Source organism: Nycticebus coucang, chromosome 5 (genome assembly GCF_027406575.1).
Source record: "Nycticebus coucang isolate mNycCou1 chromosome 5, mNycCou1.pri, whole genome shotgun sequence".
In the NCBI taxonomy this organism is placed as follows: Eukaryota; Metazoa; Chordata; class Mammalia; order Primates; family Lorisidae; genus Nycticebus; species Nycticebus coucang.
In genome coordinates this window covers 48,311,393-48,334,445 of record NC_069784.1, presented here as the reverse complement: position 1 = coordinate 48,334,445, position 23,053 = coordinate 48,311,393, and the positions used below count along the sequence as shown (strand labels likewise).

At 44.4% G+C, this 23,053-nt stretch overlaps 1 protein-coding gene across 2 annotated transcripts; it reads right to left on the bottom strand.

Annotated features, from left to right (window-relative positions):
* Positions 1-2,026: 2,026 nt before the first annotated feature.
* TENT5C (terminal nucleotidyltransferase 5C) lies at positions 2,027-21,858 on the bottom strand. Of its 2 annotated transcripts, none has more exons than XM_053592634.1 (2): positions 21,765-21,858; positions 2,027-3,944 (listed from the first exon to the last, which is right to left on the bottom strand). In XM_053592634.1, exon 2 carries the CDS (start codon positions 3,916-3,918, stop codon positions 2,743-2,745), a length of 1,176 nt encoding a protein of 391 aa, XP_053448609.1. In that variant the 5' UTR covers positions 3,919-3,944; positions 21,765-21,858; the 3' UTR covers positions 2,027-2,742. The 2 variants fall into 2 exon arrangements, with proteins under 2 accessions (XP_053448609.1, XP_053448610.1); XM_053592635.1 differs by lacking the exon at positions 21,765-21,858 and adding an exon at positions 21,012-21,741.
* Between the last annotated feature and the right edge of the window lie 1,195 nt (positions 21,859-23,053).

The following is a 23,053-nucleotide window of genomic DNA, read 5'->3' as shown; positions in this document are numbered from 1 at the left end:
TGAAGCTCAAAGGCCATGAATCTAGTGTGTGCTCTTCTGCCAATAGAGGGGAAGAGGTACTATTTCCATCTGACTTCAAGAAACAGGCATCAGAAAACAGTTCAGAGTCATGACACAAAAGACAGACTGCTTAAAGTTAGATTACAACTTGCACTTGAACTTCAGTGTCCTCTTCCACTGCCAAGTTTCATGTTACTCAACACACAAAAAATAAGAGCCACTGGACTAAGTATAAGTTCAGGGCACCTAGGGGTTGTATGAGCCATGTGAAAGGCAGGTTTCAGCTAGAATTTCCAGACACCTGACGTTCAAGGTTACCTGGCCTATTCTTGAGGCTGGCAAAAGGCTCCTAGAACAGGGGGAGACCCCATTGGTCCAGGAGATGTGTTACAGACCTGCATCTTTGGTCAGTGCAGCTTTTTACCCTGATAGTTTTAGAACACATGTCTATTCACAAACGACAAAAAGAGTAGGGCTGACTACGGAGGTCAGGTGAAGACACTCAACCAAGAAGGCCATTGTGCAAAAAGCTGGCTTGAGAATTTCTTGAAATTTCCAGACCTCCCTTCGTCCTCATAGGAGAACTATTACCAGGCAGGAAAAAAATATAAGCAGAAAGATCTCCAAGGACAAACTGAAATGTAATTACCTGATGCAGATTCTACCCTCATCTTGTGCCTCATTACCCTGGCCCCAAACTTCCTTAGAAGAAGCAATACTGATTTGTGTTAACGAGTGTGCCTATCTTGGCGGCTTCATCCCATTTCAAAGCTTGGTTAAACCAATCTTTCATTTTTGTGCAAATATGTTGCCATTGGACCACAATGGCAGCTCTTCAAGGTCATGGATGATCAGAGGATTTTCAAAGTTGGGATCGCTCTTCATTGGCCCTCTTCTAACACAGACACAACCTGGCTTCCCTCAGCCTACAACCAGCTTAGACTCAAACCCAGCAAATACAAATATACCTAAAGCTCGCAGGGAAATGGGAGCTGGTTCCATTAAGAAGTGACTGCTCCATCTCCTCACATAGCACAACACAAATGCCTTGGGTTTCAGTCACGTCTGATCTGCTTTTAAGAGGACCAAAACATCACCTGAAAATATTTTTAGGAAAAGGTAAACCACTCATTTAGTATGTCTGTATTGAGATCATTAAAACGAGAAGGCAACCACTTAGGGCTTTGGATTTTTTTATGATCACAGAAGAAAATAAGAATCAGAAGCATGGATTTCATACTTTAGAAACCAAGCTGGCTGGCATATTGAGTGATACCCTAAAGTGATGCTTTCTAAGAGATCCCACAAAAAGTTTCAAAATACAAAATCTCTTATCTAACTCTACCGGGAAAGGCAACAGTGGCTAGAAGTCTTCCATTTAATTAAGTTTGCTTTTGACTAGAGATTAACACTGTTTTCCTTCTAAAGTGCAGAATATAAACAAGTATGGTCTAATCTACCAGAATAAGGAAGATCATTTCCATTCACTCAACTCTTCCCAAACACTCCGGAATGACTTCAAAGTTCCTTGGTAGCTCCAATGACAACAAGCCAGACTTGACACTAACCCACACCTTCACACACAGCACGGAGACAGCAGGTGGGATGCCAGGGCAGTTCCACAGGTCGACTCGATTCTACTGAAATTCCTGAATTCATCTGCTGTCAAAAACGCCTAGAGAAGGAAATCACTATTTTTGAAAAAAAAATACAAAAATAAAACCCCAAAACAAAAAAAGCCAAAGTACTCCAGAAAAACAGTTTGTCATACTTGGAATGTGACCAAAATGGGTTTCCAATTAAAACATGGGAAGACCCTTCCTGTCAGTTCCCATAATAACTCTAGAGCCAGCACAGTCCTGTCTCAAGAAGAGCAAAACAAAAGTCAACCATGACAGAGCTGAGGAGGATGGGAAAAAACATGTTATCCAATAAGAATTCCTTAAAGAAAAAAAGAATGAACATTCAACACTTCCTATTTACAATCACTCCCTCCCACCACCACTACCACAATTCTACTTAAACATATTCCACATTTTATTTTGTTTTCAAGTTACATTTCAAGAAAAAGTTATTTTTTTCTCAATAATATCTCACAATTCCACACAGCATCTAAACCATAAACCACTTCCAACCAGATCTCAATTCTCCAGCTATTGGCTTTGGTTTATTGATGAAAGAAATTCTCAGCTCTGCTGACAGGGAATAATCATAAGCAATTTAGTCCCTTGAACAAAAATTGGGTCACAAGAGCACCCTCATGTTTACCATTTTTGCCTGACTAAAACTGATATGAGAGATTATCAGCACAGCTTCCAGGTAACTGCTGAGAATCCCAAGTGAGGGCCAACACAGGCTGCTCTAGGCTGAAGTGAGAAGAAAAGCAGCTTAACACTTCTCATATGCTGCCCAAGCTCTCCCAATCTCAATTATTGCAGAGCTCAAACCCCCAGGTGCTAATGCTTGGGACTTGACACATTAGTGTGTCTATCTTGGAAAGATGTGGATAGGTCACACTTCCTACAGCATCTTCCAAAGTGGCACTTACTATGGGTCCTTTAGGGTTGGCTCGTGGTATACTGTAGACCCATTCCAATGGGTATACAAAGAAAAAAAAAAAAAAGCAGAATCAGAGCTGAGTTCCCCTTTAAAAGCCAAACACCTACATCTAGAAGGAGGCTCCCCTACCTGAGAGCCCTGGCTCTATTGGGGCTCCCACTGTGGAAGCCCTCGGCTCTCAGGTTAGTTACAGGGCAGCCAGGTGGGGTAGGGCTGGCTGTAGGTAACTGGGGGGTGGGCAACGTAGTAGTTGTTGAAGTTGCCATCGCTGACGTAAGGAGCTGGCTGGTAGTAGCAGGTGACGTTGGTGGCATTGGGGATGATGTTCTGCTCTGCCAGCACACGCAGGGCCAGGAGGGAGATGAGGTTGAGGGTCTGCCTGCGCTCGTGCCCCATGAGGCACACGGTGCTCTCGTTCACCACCCTACGGAGGATCATGAGGTAGTCATACTTGCTTCTCTCCTCCTCGGCAAAGTGGTTTTGCAGGTAGGTCTCCAGCTTCCTCTGCTGCTCGAGGATGTCCGGGAAGTCAATGAAAAACCGGGAGCACATGTAGCGCTCTAGAGTCTTGATTTCTTCCTGGTCTGTGGGCCTAAAGTCCCGCACAAGAAGGTTGCTGTACTTGAGAAGTCCTCCGCCTCTGATTTCTTCAGGGTTCTTGGTAGCGATCAGTCTGTTCTGCAGGTGATCAAAGGCTTCCTCAAAGTCCCCGTACATGCTCTCCCCGATCACCGTGGGGTGGAAGTGCTCAGAGATGGGGTTACTGGAGCAGTCATAGAAAAAGAGCAAAGAATCCAGGATGATTTGGAAGGAGTCCACACTGAACTCAAACTGGCGCCGGATAGAGTCGACGAACTTGAGCTCCACATTCCTCCCGTTCTTGTTGGAGAGGGAGATGAGGCTCCAGCGGTCCGTGTCCGTGCACACCTTCACCAGCTTCTGCACGTATGCCTCCTTCAGAGTGACAGGGCTGATCTTGAGCTTGTTCACACCCTCTGGCAGGAAGTTCAGGAGGGAACACAGCACCACGTCTCTGACCAGCTGGAACTCTGCTTCTGTCGGGAGGGCCACGTGAAAGATCAGGTCCAGGTCTTTACAGCCTAAGCCGTTGTCTTTGACCAGCACATGGCCGGCTGCAGAGCCATTCAGCCGGACATCCTGCACTTTGATGCCTGCCTCCTCCAGCCGGCTGCGGACCGTCTGGACAATGTCCTTCAGAGTTATCTCCAAGGTTGGAAAGTTGCCTCGTCCGTGGATGGGTACGACCTCGGTCAGGACCTCATGCAGCCGGCTGACCTGATCCCAGCTGAGCACGCTGAAGGACACGCAGTCCCTGGTACTACTGCTCTCCTCTGCCATCTTTGGGGACGTTCTGGCCGAGGAAACTGAAAACGAGAGGTGGGAGACAGAGTTAGGGTTCACTTCCGCATGGCAAAGCTGAGTAAGGAACTCAGATATACGGGTTTCTTTCTGAACACTTTACTGTAAAACAGTGGTAAATCACATCTACTGCTCAGGGTTGCTTGCTGTGAGCATGAAAAGAGTTATTAAGCAGGTAAAGAGAAGCACCTGCACCAAGTGAGGACAAAAACACACAGACTTCTAGACCAAGTTCTGTTTTGTGTGGGTTGTTGTTTTGCTCCTTTTAACTGTGTGGGGGTGGGGAGGGTGGAGTGTGCTGGTGGGTGTGAAGGAAACCAAATCGCCTTAGACACAATATTCATACAGTGAGAGGCCTGAACGGCTTGTTAATGTTCTGTTTTGTCTGGAAGTTTCTTCTGCTTTTGGCTCCCTAACTACATTTTGAACCAATGATAACAACACCCACACAGAGAACACACCAACCACCCACACACTTCTACCCCAGAGCAGGCAGGTTCTCAACTCTGGGCTGCGACCTCACCAAGAAGCAGAGTGCGACCACACCTGCTAGAATAAAGCCTGTGCCCTTAGCAAGATTCCCATGTCCATTTCACTTATGGGAGTGGTCTGTCCTATAACAAATATTTCTGTCAGCCAAGAAAGAAGCAAAGTTGTTGTTTGTATAACTAGGTTTCTGATCAACAGAAGTCATCTAAGGTGGAGAGAAGGGAATACCTTTACACTGTTGGTGGGACTACAAAATAATACAGCCTCTTTGGAAGGAAGTATGGAGTATCCTCAAAGAACTTGATCCCACAATCCTCCCATTATTTGGCATCTATCCAGCAGGAAAAAAAATACTTTTATCATAAGGACATTTATTTGCACTAGATTGTTTATCGCAGCTCAATTTATAATCCCCAAAACATGGAAGCAACCCAAGTGTCGATCAACCCATGAATGGATTAATGAACTGTGGTATAGGTATATCATGGAATACTATTCAGCCATAAAAAAGATAGAAACTTTATATCTTTTGTATTAACCTTGATGGAGTTGAAACACATTCTTCTTAGTAAAGTATCATAAGAATGGAAAAGCAAGTATCCAATGTACTCAATACTAATATGAAGCCAGTGGACAATTTAATATACATCCATATGAGAGAAAAGCTCAATTCAAGATGGGGGGAAGGAGAGAGGACGACTGGTGTTCTCCCCACCTAATGGGCACCATGTAAGGGTATATGGCACACCATCTGGGTACCAGACACAACTATAACAGGGACTCCTCCTAACAAATGCAAACATTGTAAACTAATTGTATCTTCACATTAATCTGAAATTTAAAAAAAGTCATCTATGCACTGGAACCATTCTTTCCAGCAAAGAATATGGGCCCCTTCCTCAGGGCGGTGTGATCTTACCACTGTATTTTGAAAACCAGTACACAGAAGCTACCTAAGGAGGCTGAGGCAGCACTGAGTACCAGGAGAAAACCACCACTTCTTACACTTCACCTGCTAGAACCACAAAGTTTCCCAAGTAAGTTTTAACTACATTGTACTTTGCAAAAAAAAGGAAATATAATGGATTTCTGGAAATTCTAGTATGTAAAAACAAATACTGATATATGCATTAAAAAGTCAAAGTTCCTGTGGATCCACACAGGTCAAATGCTAGCTGGGTAGATGTAAAAACCCAAACAAAACAGTCAAGGTGCTGTCCTCCAATTTCACTGTGCAAAGTTCTCCCCCCACTCCCCGCCTTTCTGACTCGCTAGACACACACAAAATCCATCCCAATGACTTCTGCAGTTTCATTGTTTGGAAGCTGCTGGGTTTGAATACACATCAGCATGCATTCTCCTGGGGTTCCAACATGGATTTCTGGCCTTGCACCGGTGCCAGAGATTCTCCACCCAGTAGTGTCAGGGCACTGTGTGGGCACACAGAGATGAGCTTTCCCCAGCTCCCTATCAAGAAGAGGGTGAGAATACAAGGTCTCAATGTAAGGCAGCGTGCGGTACAGACAGTTCTAGCAGTAGAAATAAAATGTAATAAAAAGACGGAACAAGGATGTCCCTTAACAGGAGTGAATGAGAAGGCCACAAATAGTTCACTTATGGGGAGGGAGCAGAAGCCAACAGAAAGGCAATAGGAGCTCTTGGCCGGGCTGAGCAGAAGAACAGCAGGTTGATGTCATGATCAGAGTCCTCCGCTGCTCACTCATCAATACCGGTCAAGAAGAAGATAAAGGCTTACCTTCAAACCTCTTCAGATGGTGTTAAAAAGTCGTAGGCCACCTACACCATCCTAGCAAAGCACTCCTAAGTTACAGACTCCAAGCAAAATTTGTGAGGAAATACTTAATGTTTCTTGCAGTGGGCATTTGTTTCAAGGCAGATTTGTAATGGTTCTTTTCATTGTGCTCCCTACATGCCTAGTAGCTCTCTGTAGCCTCTTTTATGATTAGCACACAGTGCATTTGTGTTTATTGCCAAGTATGACCTTGGCTTTGTTTTGAGACACAGCCAGACTATGATTTGGGGGCACAGAGTTCATAGATTTCAGATATGTTGGCCTATGTATAGAGACACAACTTGGCTTTTCACCATACCACCTCTGTGCTTTCAAGGATGTTTATGATACAAGTGTGAGAAGGCCCACAGCAACAGAAAAGCCACAGTGCAATCAGTAGTACTAAGCATTCAAGTAACAATTTTAAGAAAATCTCCAGAAGAACCTCAATAATGTTACAGAGGAGAATAGCTCTAGGAATTACTTTTGACTCAAGTCCTTTTTCTTTCTTTCTTTCTTTTTTTTTTTTAAAAAAAAAGGTTCCAAGAGGGTTCCCTATAGACTTAAATCAAGACAACTTCTACTCTAGAAAGTCAGAGGAGGGTATATAAGACCAGTGAGAAATTGGGAAGCAATAATCCTTCCCTTTGGGGGGGCATGTATGAGTGAGAATTTTCACATATTTTAAAATCTGTGAACTTATAGTAAATTCAAAGTTAGAATCTATTTTAGACTAAGCATTTGTAAGGTTCATATGGGAGGAAGGTCAGGAATAGCCAGGAAAAACCTACAAAAAATAGAAACAATAGGCTGGGCGCAGTGGCTCATGCCTATAATCCTAACACTCTGTGAGGCCAGTGCAGGTGGATTGCCTGAGTTCACGAGTAAACTCGTGAACAAAAAGCCTGAGCAAAAGCGAGATCCCATCTTTACTAAAAATAGAAAAACTGAGGCAAGAGGGTCGGGTGAGTCCAAGATTTGGAGGTTGCTGTGAGCTATGATACCATAGCACTCTACCCAGGGCAACAGCTTAAGACTCTGTCTCAAGAAAAAAAAAAGAAGAAAGAAAGAAAGAAAGAAACAATAGAGACTCCATCTCAAAAAACAAACAAACAAAGAAATAGATAACATTAATTGGCCAGGCTCAGTGGCTCACATTCAGAGCCACTATAATCCCAGCACTCTGGAAGGCCAAGGTGGGTGAATTGCTTGAACTCAGGAGTTCAAGATTAGCTTGAGCCAGAGCAAGACCCCACCTCTACTAAAAATAGAAAAAATTAGCCAGGCATGTTGTCACATGCCTATAGTCCCAACTACTCAGGGGGCTGAGGTAAGAGAATTGCTTGAGACCAAGAGTTTGGGGTTGCTGTGAGCTGTGTTGAAGCCATGGTATACCACACAGGTTGATAGAATGAGACTCTGTCTCAAAAAAATGAAAAAACAAATGATATATACTAGCCTATTGGTTCAAAAAGCAAATCTATGGAACAAAATCTTTAAAATCTAAAAATCAAATCAAATAAAGGGATTGAGTATATAATAAAGAAAACATTTCAAGATAGTAAAGGGGGAAAAAGACTTTTGGATAGTTATCTAGATTTTAAGAAAAGAAACAAAAGGTGGCTCCCTATCTCATGCCAAACTATGATCTAGAATTCAGGGGTGTCCAACTTACAGTCCCAAGGGCCACATGTTGATTTTCTGAGGACTTTTTTTTGCTTATCTGTGCTATCGAATATCATGAAAAGTATGCACAGACCTTTTTTTTCTTTTTTGCTAATCAGTTTTCATTACTGTTTTTGTATTTAATGTGTGGCCCAAGACAACTCTTATTCTTTCAATGGCAGAGATAAAAACAAAGCTGGACGACCCTGAATTCTAGATGGATAGATCAAAGACATAAGTGTAAAATGATGAAACTCTGGGGAAAAAGGACAGCAGTTATATATGCTTACAAATAGTACTTTATAAATCACATAAAAGCCACAAAAATTGATGTGCTTGAATATATAAAAATAGAAGTATCTATATGGTAAAAATGCCCTAAAGAAGTCAGAGAACAAAATAAGAAAAGTATTTGGATCACTGGCAAAGTGCTCTTTTCCTTAAGAAGGAACTTTAGAATTCAGAAATATCAGGACCCCAACAGATAAGGATCAAAGGACATGAACACATAACATTCAACCTTACTTAATGGATGGGCAAATTAAAACCTCAATGTATCATTTTCACCTATCAAATTGGCAAATATAATAAGTCCCACATTTGGAAAGCAGACACATCTGGTATACTGCCCTTGGGCTCTCTGGAGAACAACACAAGATTCATAATTTTAAGTGGACATACTCTTTGACACAGCAATTCCATTTTCAGTAAGTCTACTTTGAATTTTTTCCTACAGGTATGTATTTGTAAGTATGCACCAAGGTGGTCAGTGGAGAATTATTTACAAAGCTGTAAATATTCATCAGTAGAAGATGGTTAAGTGATTTGATACATGTGTACAACATCATACAAAGGTATGCAGTTGTTCAAAAGAATGGGATCTGCTCTTTCTGTATAAATGTGAAATGTTCATCAAGATTTGTTAATAGAAAAGCAAATAACTTTTCGAGCCAGAACAGGTTGGTCATCAACCTTCAATTCTCTAAAACAACTTTCAGCCTAGGATCCTGTATCCACCTAAACTGAGGTCATTTGTGATGGAGAAATCAAATACTTTACTGACATACACATGTTGAGAAAATTTGCCATAAATAAACCAGTTCTCCAGGAAATACTCAGACCCATTTTCCATAATGACCAGCACAATGGTCTATCACCAAAGTAAACTCACCCAGAATTTATCAAATAAAACCTAACTTCCACAAGGGTGAAAGGATTAAAAATATCCACTGGACCTTTGAAAAACATGATGGCCAAAACACTACCACACCTGTCAATTCTCTCAATTAATGTGAATGGCTTAAATTGTCCTCTAAAGAGGCACAGGTTGGCTGACTGGATACAAAAACTCATGCCAGGTATCTGTTGCCTATAAGAGACTCATCTTACCTCAAAGGATAAAAAAAGACTCAGGGTGAAGTGATGGGCATCTATAATACAGGCAAATGGAAATCAGAAAAAAGCAGCGGTTTCAATTCTATTTGCAGATACAACAGGATTTATACTGACAAATATAAGGAAAGACAAAGACAGACACTACATATTTGTCAAGGGAGACACTCAACATGTAGAGATTTTAATAATTAACATTTATGCACCCTACCTAAATGCTCCTCAATTTATTAAAAAAAAAAAAAACTAATGGATATGAACAATTTGATATCTTCCTGCACTGTAATAGTTGGAGATTTAAATGCCCTTTTGTCAGTTCTAGATAGATCTTCTAAGAAGAAACAAAATAAAAGAAATAACAGGCTGTAAACATCTATTCATATATAAGCATATAAAATCTTTGGAAAGATCCATAAGAAATAATTCAATATTTACCAAACACCGCCTCTAGTTCAAAGGACAGGGGAAGAAGAAAACTTGTTTTGTGTCCTTTGAATTTGGAACCTATACATGTATTAGTTGAAACACTAAAATCTTATGGTCCATGTTCTAAAATCTTTCCCTTATGAGCCTTCTACTCATCTGCCACTTTAATTCTTCAATTCCTTTCTTACCACCTATCCTCCTCCCATATCCATGTGCCAAAAATCAAATACACTTGCAAGCTTCTACTCCCTCCCCCAAAATCTTGATTTCTACGGGGATGAGCAGGAAAGAGGGACTGTTTTTCCCCAAAAGTGACTTTTAGTCAAGTTTCTACTTCTGTACTCTTTAAAAGATGTCATTGTTTATTAAAAAAACAAACAAAGGGTGGCACCTGTGGCTCAGTGAGTAGGGCGCCGGCCCCAGATGCCGAGGGTGGCGGGTTCGAACCCAGCCCCGGCCAAACTGCAACAAAAGAAAATAGCCAGGCGTTGTGGCGGGCGCCTGTAGTCCCAGCTGCTTGGGAGGCTGAGGCAAGAGAATCGCATAAGCCCAAGAGTAAGAGGTTGCTGTGAGCCGTGTGATGCCACGGCACTCTACCCGAGGGCGGTACAGTGAGACTCTGTCTCTAAAAAAAAACAAAACAAAACAAACTCTCAAAATAGTGAAAACCATCTCATCTTATCCCATTCTGTTTGTCATCCAAAAATGTTTTTTTTTTTTTCCGCAGTTTCATAGAACTGCTTTTTCTCATTTCAAACATGTAGCCACTCTCATGATAGATACTATGTTGATTACTGACTACAGTTGTAAAAACTTTAATAAAGTCAATAAAACACTTTTTCAGAAATCCAAGATGGCTATGGTTATCTTCCATGCCAACTTCTCACACATATGAAGTTTTGGAAAAAAGCAGTCTACACAAAAGCACAGTGTGGAACGTGACAAATGACAAATCTGTGCTATAGTTTTTAATTCTCTCAATTTTCCATGATTTACGTAGAGAGGAGCTCAATCTACCAAAGGCACAAATTTAGGCTAGGTTCATGTTAACTGTTTTGTGCCTATCAGAAAGAAATCTTCATTTTACCTCACTCATCCAAACAATCTTCAGTACCAAAAGCACATTTTCAAGTTACCTGAACAAACATTGGTATTACTAGAATAAATTCAAGTCACAAGCCCTGGGTGCTTAGATAACACCCCAGTGCTTAGAGCAACAGTTTTAGTTTTAATTAACCACATTAAATCAACACTGTTATAATCCCCATATAAAAGAATCACGTGGAACACACATTCCCAATTCATGAAAGGACCTGGTTAAAGGCAAATTCTAGTTAGCAGAATTAACAAAATAGTGGCTACTATAGTGAAAACATTAATTTCAAGTCTAGTAAATTCAAACTCAAGTGTTTGATTTCCCTTTAACTGTTTGAGAATCAGATTCATTGTATTTGCACAACAGAAAAGAAAGGTAGGAACCATAATTTTTCAATGACTTGAAAATTCAGGTACAAGTCAAGATGACCAACTGCCTACTCAGTCCAAACTACTTAATCTTCTAAGTTTTAAGGTTTGATCCCAATGAACAACTATTTCAGGGATCCTTGAAGTCCCTTTCCTTCTGTCATCTGACTGCAACAGGAAGAATAGAAACTCTGGGCAGGGAGTGGGGGTGTGTAGGGAGGACAGGTTCGTAAGGCTGGCAGTAAAAGGAAGAGCAAAAGAACAATTAGGCCAGAAGGCAGACCAAACTCCCTTAGGAAAAGGCTGATGTCTAACTTAGTTTACCATTTCCTGCTGCTGAAGACAGGTTGATCTGAAAACCTATGTTTGAGCATTAATTGGGGGCGGGGGGCGGGAGATAGCTATTTCTAGTCTTGCTTCAAGGCTTGTCCAGATCCCTGGAGTAGTCAAGGTTCTCCAGAAGCAAGGGTGACAGCTCCACTAAGAAAACAGGAGAGATTCGAGGTGAGCAAGTGGAGAAACAGACAAGAGCTGGAGAAAGGGGGCTAAGAGCAGTAACACTTGCCCACAGGCCTTATCAAATCAACACAGATTCCTATTTTGTGCCTGGCATTAGGCCCAGAAACTGTCCAAAGTTCTTGATTTGGTAGACATCCTTGAAGGTAAGGCCTATATATATCTGAGTCTAGGTCTGTGATAGTTAAATGAAAGCTATCAAGGTGATGTCTAAAAGGTCTCAGGAAAACGCTGAGGCTTCAACTGAGGCTCTCGGCTACTGAAGCTTTTCATCAGTCCAGAGGCAACTGAGCTCTTCCGACCCCACTGTGGGTTTAAGCACACCATCACAGTGCAGCATTCCTTGGTGATAAGAATTCCTTTCACTGTTTCTGGACGCTACTACCTCAAAAGTGTGGATCCCAGTAACACTTTCCACCCATGGGCAATGGACGAAGCCTGGTGACAGACTCTGAGAGGAATGTGTACATGGAATCAAGACATCTGCCATCCCTGGCTCCAGGCCGAGAGGCACTGACGCACCTGTGAGTCTTCCCACACATCTTCTACACACAAACCCTTCTCCCTCATGAACAACAGAGGACACTTTGGCAAAAAAAAAAAAAAAAAAAAAAAAAAAAAGGCTATTTTGTAAAAACCTAAAGAATTTTTTTTTTTTTGCATTTGTAAAATTTCAGAATATTACGGGTACACATTGTGTTTACATGCTTTGTTTTTGTACAGACTGAGTCAAATTAGTAAGTGTGCCCTTCACCCAGATGATGTGCACTGCACCCAACAGGTGTGAATTTACCCATCCCCTCCTCCATCTTCCCCCAGCTTAACTGTCACTGAGATTTACTTCCATATGTGCACTTAAGTGTTGATCGATTAGTTCCAATTTGGTATTGAGCACATGTGTTTGTGTCTCCATTCTGGTGACATTTCACTTAGAAGAATAGTTTCCAGATCCCTCCAGGTTGTTGCAAAAGATACTCAGTCACCATTTTTTATAGCTGAGTAGTACTCCATGGTGTGTACATATGGTGTTTTGTTAATCTACTGATGCATTAGTAGGCACTTGGGTTGTAGAATTTAAGCAGAAGTCAAAGTAGTTGGGAATGTGAGCTGAGTGAATGAGAACTGCAGATCCTGGCCTATTGCTTATTTGCTTGTAAAATTAAGGGGGGTAGAAGTGTGTGTACAAGCGCAGAATATAATACTTAGCATGAGCCACTTCACACCAGTTGCCTTTTAATCCTCATGAGCTTCTAAAGAAACTGTCTCTTTTTCACCAATTAAGAAGTGAGAGTCAGAAAAAAAATCAAATGAATTGACCCCAGGACCTCAACTCTGCAGCCAGTGTCCTAACTCTTAGACCTGCTCAGTCCCTCTTAGGTGGGAGTCATGGTGGGTAGGAGGTGGGGAGAGGGTAGTAATCACATGTGCATTGGAACCAACAGTTCTTGCTGCTACTAAAGTCTTTTCTAAAGCAAAGATTTTGTTGGTCTTAATTTAAAAAAAAAAAAAAAAAAGGAAAGGAGACAGCAATCTTCATTAAGAATATGACCACAGTTATAATCTTTCCATCCCCCCACCCCAATTGTACACACCAGAGACAGCGAAGCTGGAGTCAGTCACCCTTTATACTGTCCGCTTTTGTGTAGATTCTAACAAAGTAAAAGACGCCAACGTAACTTAGCAATACTCCTCAGAAAGATGTCAAGGAAGATAATTTATTTGCCACGGTGAGTGGGAAGTCCTACTTCTCCATGGGGTGTACATCAGTCGTTTCATAACACAAAGATCTTCTAGGCCTGCCTGGGTCATTTTCCCACAGGGTGAATTTCACTACTTCCTCAGAAGCTCCAGGCCAGGTACTAATGTGTACATAACTCTCCAGGGGCTTTTCGTTACAGCACCGGCCACAGCCATGGCCTAGGGACACCAAATGTGACTAGATATTTAGCCAGGTGACAACTGTTTGCCAAAGTCCCAAACAGGCAGCAGGACAGTGCTTTCAGGAACTGGATCAACCCACATGATTCCTATAACCACTGTCCAAGGCATTCCCCCTCTACACACAAAGAAACTGGGGAACAAAATTGGTCACCTGTTTAAGGACACATGGCTGGTAAGAGGCAGAATTGAGATTTAAGAGGCTTCCTAGGAAGTGGATAGCTTTCAGGGAGAGGAGGCTTGAAGAACAGCTGGTTACTGAGCTGGTTGTAGGAAGGAGATGGCCGCAAGTGGAAGGAAAACGAAAAAAGGTATGAAGATATTTTTTAATGAGATGGTGGGAAAGAAGTTTAGCAAAATATGCTAAAGCCATTCATGGTGGGTAAAAGCAGATGGCAAGTTCTGAAAGCAAGGCCAAAGTATTTAGAACCAAAGTGTCTAACAACTATCAGTACAGAAACTCCTTCCCTCAAAATCATTCTCCATTTGGGTGATGTATCGGCCCAGCAAGAGCCATCAGAACTGACTATAATTAAATAAAGAAGTTCTAATAGTTATGCTACTGTTTGCTTGAAGGAAACAATGGCTAGGAGATGATGACCTAGGACCCCAACTTTCTGAGGGAGCTCTAAGATGCTGGCTGTGTTTAGAGCAGTGACTTCAAAGAAAGCAGGTCCAGGCCAGAGAACCCAGAAGCGGCAGGAGCTGGGACAGTTTGCCGGACAAACATTAAGAAGAAAAAATAATGGCATAAAGAGAGAAGTTTGTAGGAGTGGACCCATCCTGATCCAGAGAACTAAGGCACACTGCTTTGTTCATAGAATAAAGGAACAACTGCTGGGATTCGCTCTGGTGGCTGGGAGATCAGGAGTGTTGATCCCCTGATAACGCAACAGAACAGGACACTCCCTACAGACAAGAGGACAACCTTCTCAGATCAAAGAACCACTAACCCAACTGGAGCCGCAGGGAGACAGCTGGTAAATGTGCAGGGAGTGACTCGGACTCCAGGGGCTAGAACAAAACTATAAACAGGAAGACTCCATGAGTGCTGAAGCTGAGACTGGACACCTGTCACTTTCCCCACCTGTAGACCATCTAACCCTTGAGATTCTGTCATCCATAAGACAAAGCCAGACATGCTGAATGACCATGAAAATCAGTCAAGCTGCTTGATGTATGCAGCAGCAGATAAGTGGGTAGAAGGGAGAAACACCAGGGTCAATGTGGGTCTGGACTTATGAACAGAAATCCTCCCTTACTCCTTGAATTCCTTGGGGGTTAAGGCCAGAAGTTATCTGGGAAGTGGGGAGTGTGAGCTCCTCTCCAGGGCTGGGCCCACCACCAGCAAGGGGCCACATTCTAGAGACTCCTCCATAGCTCCAACACATTAAAAAAGTTCCAGACAACACAGGCACATGCCAGGGTTTCCTGTACATGGAGTAAGAGTTTAGATTAGCAGATGGCCCAGCGCAATAGAACCAGATAAAATAAGGCTGCATTTTTTTTTAAAGGACAACAAAATCCATTCTATACTGACTTTTTCCCCAAGAAGTTTTTGTTACAGTTGCTCAAATTCTAACCTCAGTGCAAAGAAATAACTGCCTAGACAAATATTTCTAAGTCAGTGGCACAACAAACCCCACAGTTGTTCCTTTCTCACTCTCAGCTCTGTCGCCTTCAGATGGAGGTTGCAGCCTGTTTTCTCAGGGTTATCAGTGTCCTCCCCCCCATTTAACACAGATGTTTACTAGAGTCAGAAGGTTTGGTTAGATTCTCACGGCAATGAGACCACTGCCTGAGCTGTGGAAAGCAGAGTCCTGAACTCAAACCATGCTCTGGGCTGGCAGAGTCAGAGGGGCCTTCACAAACCCTCTCTTCCCACTGGGCTCTGTCCTTAAACAGCCACCCCATGACAACCCTAAACCTTTGAAAATAGGATGCTCAAGCAAGTGTGGGCAGAGAGATAACACTGGCAGCGCTACACGGGGGCTGTGAAACAGCAAACAGAATCATAACACTGGGGTGCCACGCACAAGTTCAAGTGCTGAAAGGAACACTCTAAAGTTGCTGTAAATGGAAATATCAATAAGGTTAGAACACAGACATCTTTAGATGGAAGTTAGGCCTGGATGTTTTTCCAAGGTGTCAGCATTAGGTGCTATACACACCATTTGAACTGGAAATAATCTTTGTTGCTACTTGGTAACTCCCTCCCACGCCACCCAATGCTTCTTTCTACATCAGAGGTGTTACTGGTCTGAATTCATTCAAAAAAAGAGCTCCCCAAACAGAGCTGATCCTTCTGTTTTAGAGTTTGACCAGATTGGAAAAAAATAGAATAATTCTAGAGAGGAGACTGCTTATTGTAAGCCCGACCAAGTTCACATACAATCCACAGGCTTAAGAGCTGACAGCCTACAGGTTTTATCAAAGGCTGCTTTACTATCTAACTTTCCAGCTTAGAGCTCTGAGCAGAAAAGTCCTGTCTAGTCACTAGCAGCATCCCTGGGCCTTATCAGGAAATGGACAAGCCACTCTTGGTTCCTCTGATGAAGCACTTATCACTGGTTAGACACATATACACACCCATCTACAAATGCCTGCATGTGAGCTGGCCTCCATTTCAGCAGGGGTGCTAACATACAGTTCCATCCAGGTTTTTGTTTGGCGTAGATCCTTCCCCAAGGAGTTAGCATTCACATAGCAGCTAACATAGTTAGCATTCACATAGTAGCTAACCTCCAGGTACTGAGGATGGCAGCAAGGCCAAGTTTAGCATTATCACACAACAAATGCATTGTTGCCATAGATAACTCATAAACACCTTTTCTTTGAAAGTGACTTTTTGCATTGTCACTCAAATTTTAATTATTGATTGTTGTTGTTGATAAAAATTATTGGTTGTTGTTGTTGATAAAATTTAATTATTGGTCGATTCTTGGTCCCCTGCCAGTAGATTTTTATCAGCAGTTCTTTGAAATTCTATTACCTTATGATTTTTATCCAAGAAACTTAACAAAAGAATGAGCACTGGACTAGGAATCAGACATCACGTGTTTTAGTGTCGAACCTGACTCACGGGGTGAATGATTATCTGTAAGTTAGCCATGACTGGCTTTCCTTTCACTCTTTCAAACGTCAAGAGCCTACCATGTTCTGAGCACTATTCTTAAAATTTACAATACTGGAAAGCAAGAAACAAAAGTCCCTGCCCTTTAGAGCATAGATCCTGGTTCACACTCTTTCTCCATCATTCTGGGTCATGATCTCTTGCCTCCCACACATGCAGAATCAGAATTTGAGAGTGAAATATTTTTGCAGATGGTTTAGACCCTCTGATGCCCTAAATAAGGTAGGCCTCAACTGAAATGTGCTCTAAATGTACACATACTGGACTTCAAGAATTCAGTGTGAAAGAAATGTAAACGATCTCTTTTAGACTTTTTGGTATACATTACATATTGAAATGATATTCAGTGATAGATTCAATAGGCTTATTATTAAAATGAATTCCACCCATTTATTTTTACTCCAATGTGACTACTGGACAGTTAACTGTGCCTCTCCTATTTCCACTGGACAGCACTGGTCTAGTCTATTGTCCTGACTATAATGAAGAAACTGAAGCCAGAAAACGTAAAGGCAGGCTTACCCAGGGCCAGAGCTCAGGTCTCCACACCATGAAAGGTAGCCTGACAAGCAGAGAGGGGGTAAACACAAAGGTCACAAGGCCTGGACACAGGAGACGACAGCAGTGTTGTCCCCCAGTTGAGCAAGCAAGTGGACACAGGTCAGATGCCCCAATTAGCATCCGCTTGGTCTCTCCTGGACCAGCACACTCCCGACTGCAGTTACCACGCAGCTGTTCCCTGGGAAGGACAGAGCTACCCATGACCACACAGCCAAAGGAGTCCGAATGCCAAGCTCCAACCACGACAAGCAGCGGGCAGGGATCTACGGTGTGTGTGTCTGGGGGGAGGGGGGAAGGAAGACAGCCAGGCAAGAGGGAGGGTCACCTCATCCCCCATTCTCAGCATTCATGCGTTCAAATAGTTGAGGACCGGTCCTGTGAGGCAAGGTAGGGCAATTAGGAAGACTCTGCAAGGGAGGTCAAAAATAGGTAACAAGTCTTGAAAAGGAGAATCAGCTTTAAGAGGAATGAGCAGTTCCCATGAGCTCTGATGGCGGGGTTCAGGTGCACAGGGCTGCAGCACTGGCCAGAGGCAGGGGGCATGCTCAGTTATTGCTCTGGTCAATCAGGTCAGTGATGAGGAAGGGAAGCAAAAAATAAAAGAGAAAGAATCAGCAGAACCAGCATCTGAGTGAACATGGGGAGAGAAAGGCCAAGGGAGCCAGGCCAGGGAGGGTGGGAAGGATGGGCAGTGCCTAAGGGAGCAGGCCTGGAGCTGGGCCTGAGGAGCTTCAGCTGCTGCTCAGTGCCGTTGCACCAAACCCATCCTCCTGAGGCCTCGGCTGAGAAGACCCAGGAACCACCCCGCCTGCCTTGACCCACCAGGCGAACACCCACTTGGAGTCCACCTCCTTCCATGCAAGGAATGGAGGTTGACAGCCAAGTGTTTAAATGACAGGAGACCTTCTGGGTGCCAGGCTGGCTCTAGAAGCAGGCGCTGAGCAGTCAGCAATGAGCGGGTTCCACCTTCCTGGGGCAGATTCCACCTTCCTGGGGCTCACATGCCAGAGGCTGAGACAACTGAGAGAAAACGCAGTGAGTGGCGAAGCCAACCCAGCCCCTCTCTGTCCACAGCGCTTCCCGAGGCCTTTCGAATACCATTCCCTTGGCCTCCCCAGCACCTGGCACGAACTGCTGCCCAGGAAGCACTTAACTACTTACTAACTCAATCACTGTTATCCAAGAAATAAACAACGCTCTATGCAGTTGAGTGACCGAGACTCCAAGAAGTCAGTCTCAGGCTCTGAGACTAAAAAACACCCTCCATGCAGAGTTGCTTAACATCAGCACTTATTTTTTCATACTGGTTTTTTCCTGTTGTTCCAAGAAGTTCTCAAACAGTTCTAGAACAAGCTACCAAGGCCAGCTGTACAAAATCTATTAATTCTAAACAATTCATAAGGCTTCCTTATATAGTTGGTTCATATGAAGATGCTTCCTCCAAACCATTTAAATTCTAAATACAAGCTTCCTTATAGTGCATGTAATGAAAAGGTAAAAAAAAAAAAAATTGAGACTGTATGTCCTGAAAACATCACAAGAGGTCAGCACTACTGATGTGCCCAAGTCGGTTTAAACACAGCAATGTTTCTTAAAACACAGAGCTATCTGCTTCATCATATATGTCAATTTAAGCTGTGTGCTGCAGTCAAAACAAGGTGGCAGAAAGCATTTTCCTATATTGCGTTGCTTACCTCAGTGACAATAGAAAAAAGCAATGGACCTTATCTAACCAGAGTAATGTTTTATCCCAAGTAACCTCAGACTGCATTGCTCCCGCTTCACGCCCAAACACACATGCACACAAAATAACAAATATAGCCCCAAGTCAGATGTGAGACCAAGAAACACAAACACAACAACACAACTTTAACATCTGTTATGAAACTAGTCTTGGGCTTCTACAACTTCATTCTGTTAAGCAAAAAAGGCTTAATATGACCCTTCAGAACCCTTGGGTGCATCCATCAACACAACATATCAAAGATAAAAGATAAAGACAAGCTACTACTTATTTATACAGTAAAAAACACACACACAATTTTAAATGTAGTTTTCTAGTTTTATGTCAAATGTGTTTGGTTAATGGTACTGTGAGAACAAGAACACTACGGTCCACATTTAAATTATGTTTATTGCCCTGCTGTTGCTGGACTTTCGGAAGCATGAGGAATTCTCTGTTCTCTGATGGGTACTGCAAGATGTGGATTATCTGCCCTGGCCTTGAACACTGGGGGTGCAACATAAGTGTACTGGAAGATAGAGGTAGAGGGGAGGGGGCTGCTGGGATCTGGGATGAGATTCTGGTGACTACTTCTACTCATAGTAGACATGAAGAAACTAAGTAGGAAAAACCACTGGTGCTCAACTAAGTCCCACTCATTCTAACAAACAGGCTAAGAGCCAAATCCTTTCCTCCAGAGGATTTAATCTCTGGATACAAGGCAGGTATTGTGGGAGAAACTCGGCAGGAAGAGTTTCTAGGTACATTCACTAAAGTAATTTATGAAATCAGGGACCTCTGTTTTGTTAACAACTTAGAGGCCTCTTGGCAGAGAAATTTTAAAAAACAACAACGACAAGACAACTACCTGAACAATTCTACACAATTACACCAAAATCCTCTAAAAACTCTTTATTGAGAATAAAGCTATGCATATACCTTCAGAGATGAGTTTTCAGTTAACTCAAGTCAACCAAATTTGGCTCCAGAGATACTCAGTTTTCCATCTTCACAAACAAGAATGCCTAAGGACAGAACCACTGTTGGCCCAGCTCTGACCCCTTCCCTAAGAGCCAGGAGATATCTCAGCACTCTTTAGTCCCCACCCCACCCGCTTCCACTGTAGGGTCCAATGGGGTAGGTCTCCCTTGCCCAGTAACACCGCTGGGGAGTTAAGGCACAGTAGAGGCTGGGTATGCTCCCCTCTCTCCCTCCCTCCCAGCTGCCTAACTTGCTTCCCGGCCAAGGTACTCAGATTGGAAGGTTGGCGTAGCCAACAATGGCCACCCTCATCCTGCTGGAGGGCAGCGGGGCCAGCCAGGAGTCTACTTTAGGAGGATTTAATCATCTTAACTTTATTTCCTGGGCTGATTCAATCTCCTAACCCACTTACCAAGTATCCTGAAGAACGAGTTGTCACAATACAAACGACCACATACACAGTCTTTATAAAAAGCTTACATACTATATAAATGCACTTCAAGCACTTCGTTGCATGCATGTTATGCCTCCATAAAAATATAGAAAACGTTAAAAAGGAAGCAGGTTCCTACTTAAGACAAGAAACTGGTGAGAACCCTGCAGAAGCTCCGCTCGGGACAAAAGTGGGGAAGAAGGGGCTGAGATGATCCCTCCCGCCAACTCCAGCCCTAACAGTTTTCCTGAGGACTTGGGTTCTCCGGAGAAACTCTTCAGCATTTCTCCAGTCTCCCCCCGTCCCCCTCTACTTCCAGGTAGTCGGTTCTGTTCGGTTTTCTCCGCCGGTGTTCCTGCGTTTAGCAGCGCAGGCTACCGACGCATACCCTTCAGGTTCTTCCCTCTCCGACTCCCCCCACCCCAACGCGCTGCCTCCTGCCTCGACACCAGAGCGAAAGGAGTCCCCCAACTGCAACACCTCCTGGGGCAGCGGTGCCTCTCAGCCACCAGCCGCACCGCTATCCCCATCAACTGACTAGTCATGACTTTTAACCTACGCGGTAAGCAAGTTCCATTCCCAAAGGGGAGGCACCGGTTTCACAGACTCCGGATTCGCGAGAAGTTTCCGAGACGCGCAGCTCTCAAGTCACTCTCTTGGGTCACTTTGCTGCTCGCGGTGTCCGCGGTGGAGTGAATCCATGAAAAGTTAAGGCTCTCCGCCCTTCTCCTTAAAACCCAGGCCTAGGCAATGAGCCTAGGAAGCGCCCCTCCCCTCACTGGCCAGATACCAGCCCCTGACCGCTGCGCCGCCAACTGCGCCTTGTGAAACCGCCGAATTCGAATTCTCACTCGGTCCGCAAAAGAAGGTGTGCGCGCCCGCGAGCCGGAGAGGCTGCAAGCGAGGAAGGGGTGTCGGGGGGCGCCGTCGGATCCGGGGAAGGAGCCTGAGGCGCCCATCACACTCTTCGGACGCCAGGCCTGCGCCGGGCCAGAGCGCAGTCCGCAGGACTCCGGGAGCAGGAACTCGCTGAAGTTTGCCAAGCCCGGGCCCGAGACTCCGGAAAGTTGCAGCTCCCCTTGGAGCGTTTCTTCTGGCTCTCAGGGGCGGGGTCGTCGCGGAAGGGACGGGGAAAGGAGCACCGAGTCCTGGCACCTGTCCGCACCTCCCCTCCGGCCTTCGTTCGCCCGACCTGGCTCGGCAAAGACTTGAGCACCGTTTGGCGGGGATAGACCCTCGGGGGCAGAGCGTGCGGCTCACTGGGGCCGCCGCCGCATCCTCGCACCTTTAGAGTAAGGAATTGTGGACTCACCTGGGCGGTGTAACAGGAGGCAGGCGCAGGTCCTAGGCGTGGGCAGCCCCCAGAGGAGCGGCGCGGTCACTACAGCCCCCAGGCAGCGGCACCGAGTGAGCCGTCCCGCCGCCGCCCCCTCGGTTCTTATACGGCAGGACCTAGCTCCCGCCCGCCGCCACCGCCCCCGTCCCCGCCCCAAAGCCTGCCCTCGCGGGGGAGCCAGGAGCGGGGCGGGGCGGAGCCAGTCCCGTCGGGATCTTTCCGCCCGGCGCTGACGGCAGGGGGCGGGGCAAAAGGTGCACTCTGATTGGCTGTCTAAGTGAATGGTTGCCGGGAGACGAGTAAATCTTCGGCCGCGGGAAAGGGCGGGGACGCAAAAGGAGGAAGCATTGCGCAAGCGCAATAGAGAAGGGCTGCATAGACACCCACTTTGGAGTTACTGGTACACATTTTCTTTATACTTTACTCGCTTTTCTGCCACTCCTATCGCGTAACTCCACCCCTCCAACCTTTCCTCATCTCTAAAGTGCTCCCTTGCAGGCCTCTTTCTCTTCTGCTTCTCTGGAGATTTTCGTGCTGGTTCTCTTCAGGAGTATGGAGCGAAACACCGGTGCCTACCTCCGTGTGGGTTTTTGAAGTCGGAAAAAACTATGGTTTCTGGACTCTGGGAACCTTTCTGATTCCCAAAGCACAGTAGCTGAAGGTGAAACCGTGGTCTTTCGAATAAGAGCGCAGTTGGTTCTACGGCCCGGGACCACCTGTGTGCACTTAGTGGGACGAGGGGCTCCAGGAGCCTGTTGTCAGTGTTGGCGGCCACCACAGCTCAGCCCCACTGGGAATGCCGCGGGGCTTAGTCGAGTCTGTTATATAACCTGCAGGCGGGACTTGGACGCCGTCCATTCATTCCATAGCGCGTGGTTTACAGCCCAAGTTCTGAATCCAGGCTAACCTGATTTGAGATCTCCATTCACCACTTAAACTGCAAGGCCTTGGGCCAATAACTTAACCAACTCTCCATAAACCCTACGAGGTTATATAACTATTAAGGAAATACTGGAAAGCTATTAGTGCAGCAGTACCTGTCATAAAGCGTGTGGCAAATGCTTTTTGTATCTTACGGGTAGTCGTTATTTATGGACAAACATTTATTGAGCTTGTAGTGATTCTCTACTAGGAGTTGGAGATAAAAGAGTACTTCCCAGATGTAGTATTAAGTGTGTTCTCAGTATCTGCTGGGCTGTAAAGAGTTTTCAAATACTGTGTGTGTCTTCCCTGGTGAGGGGGAATATTTTAATGCCTATGATAGG

Bases quoted from the DNA above. Each gene is read 5' to 3' on its own strand.
- TENT5C (XM_053592634.1), bottom strand. From the start codon at position 3,918: ATGGCAGAGGAGAGCAGTAGTACCAGGGACTGCGTGTCCTTCAGCGTG.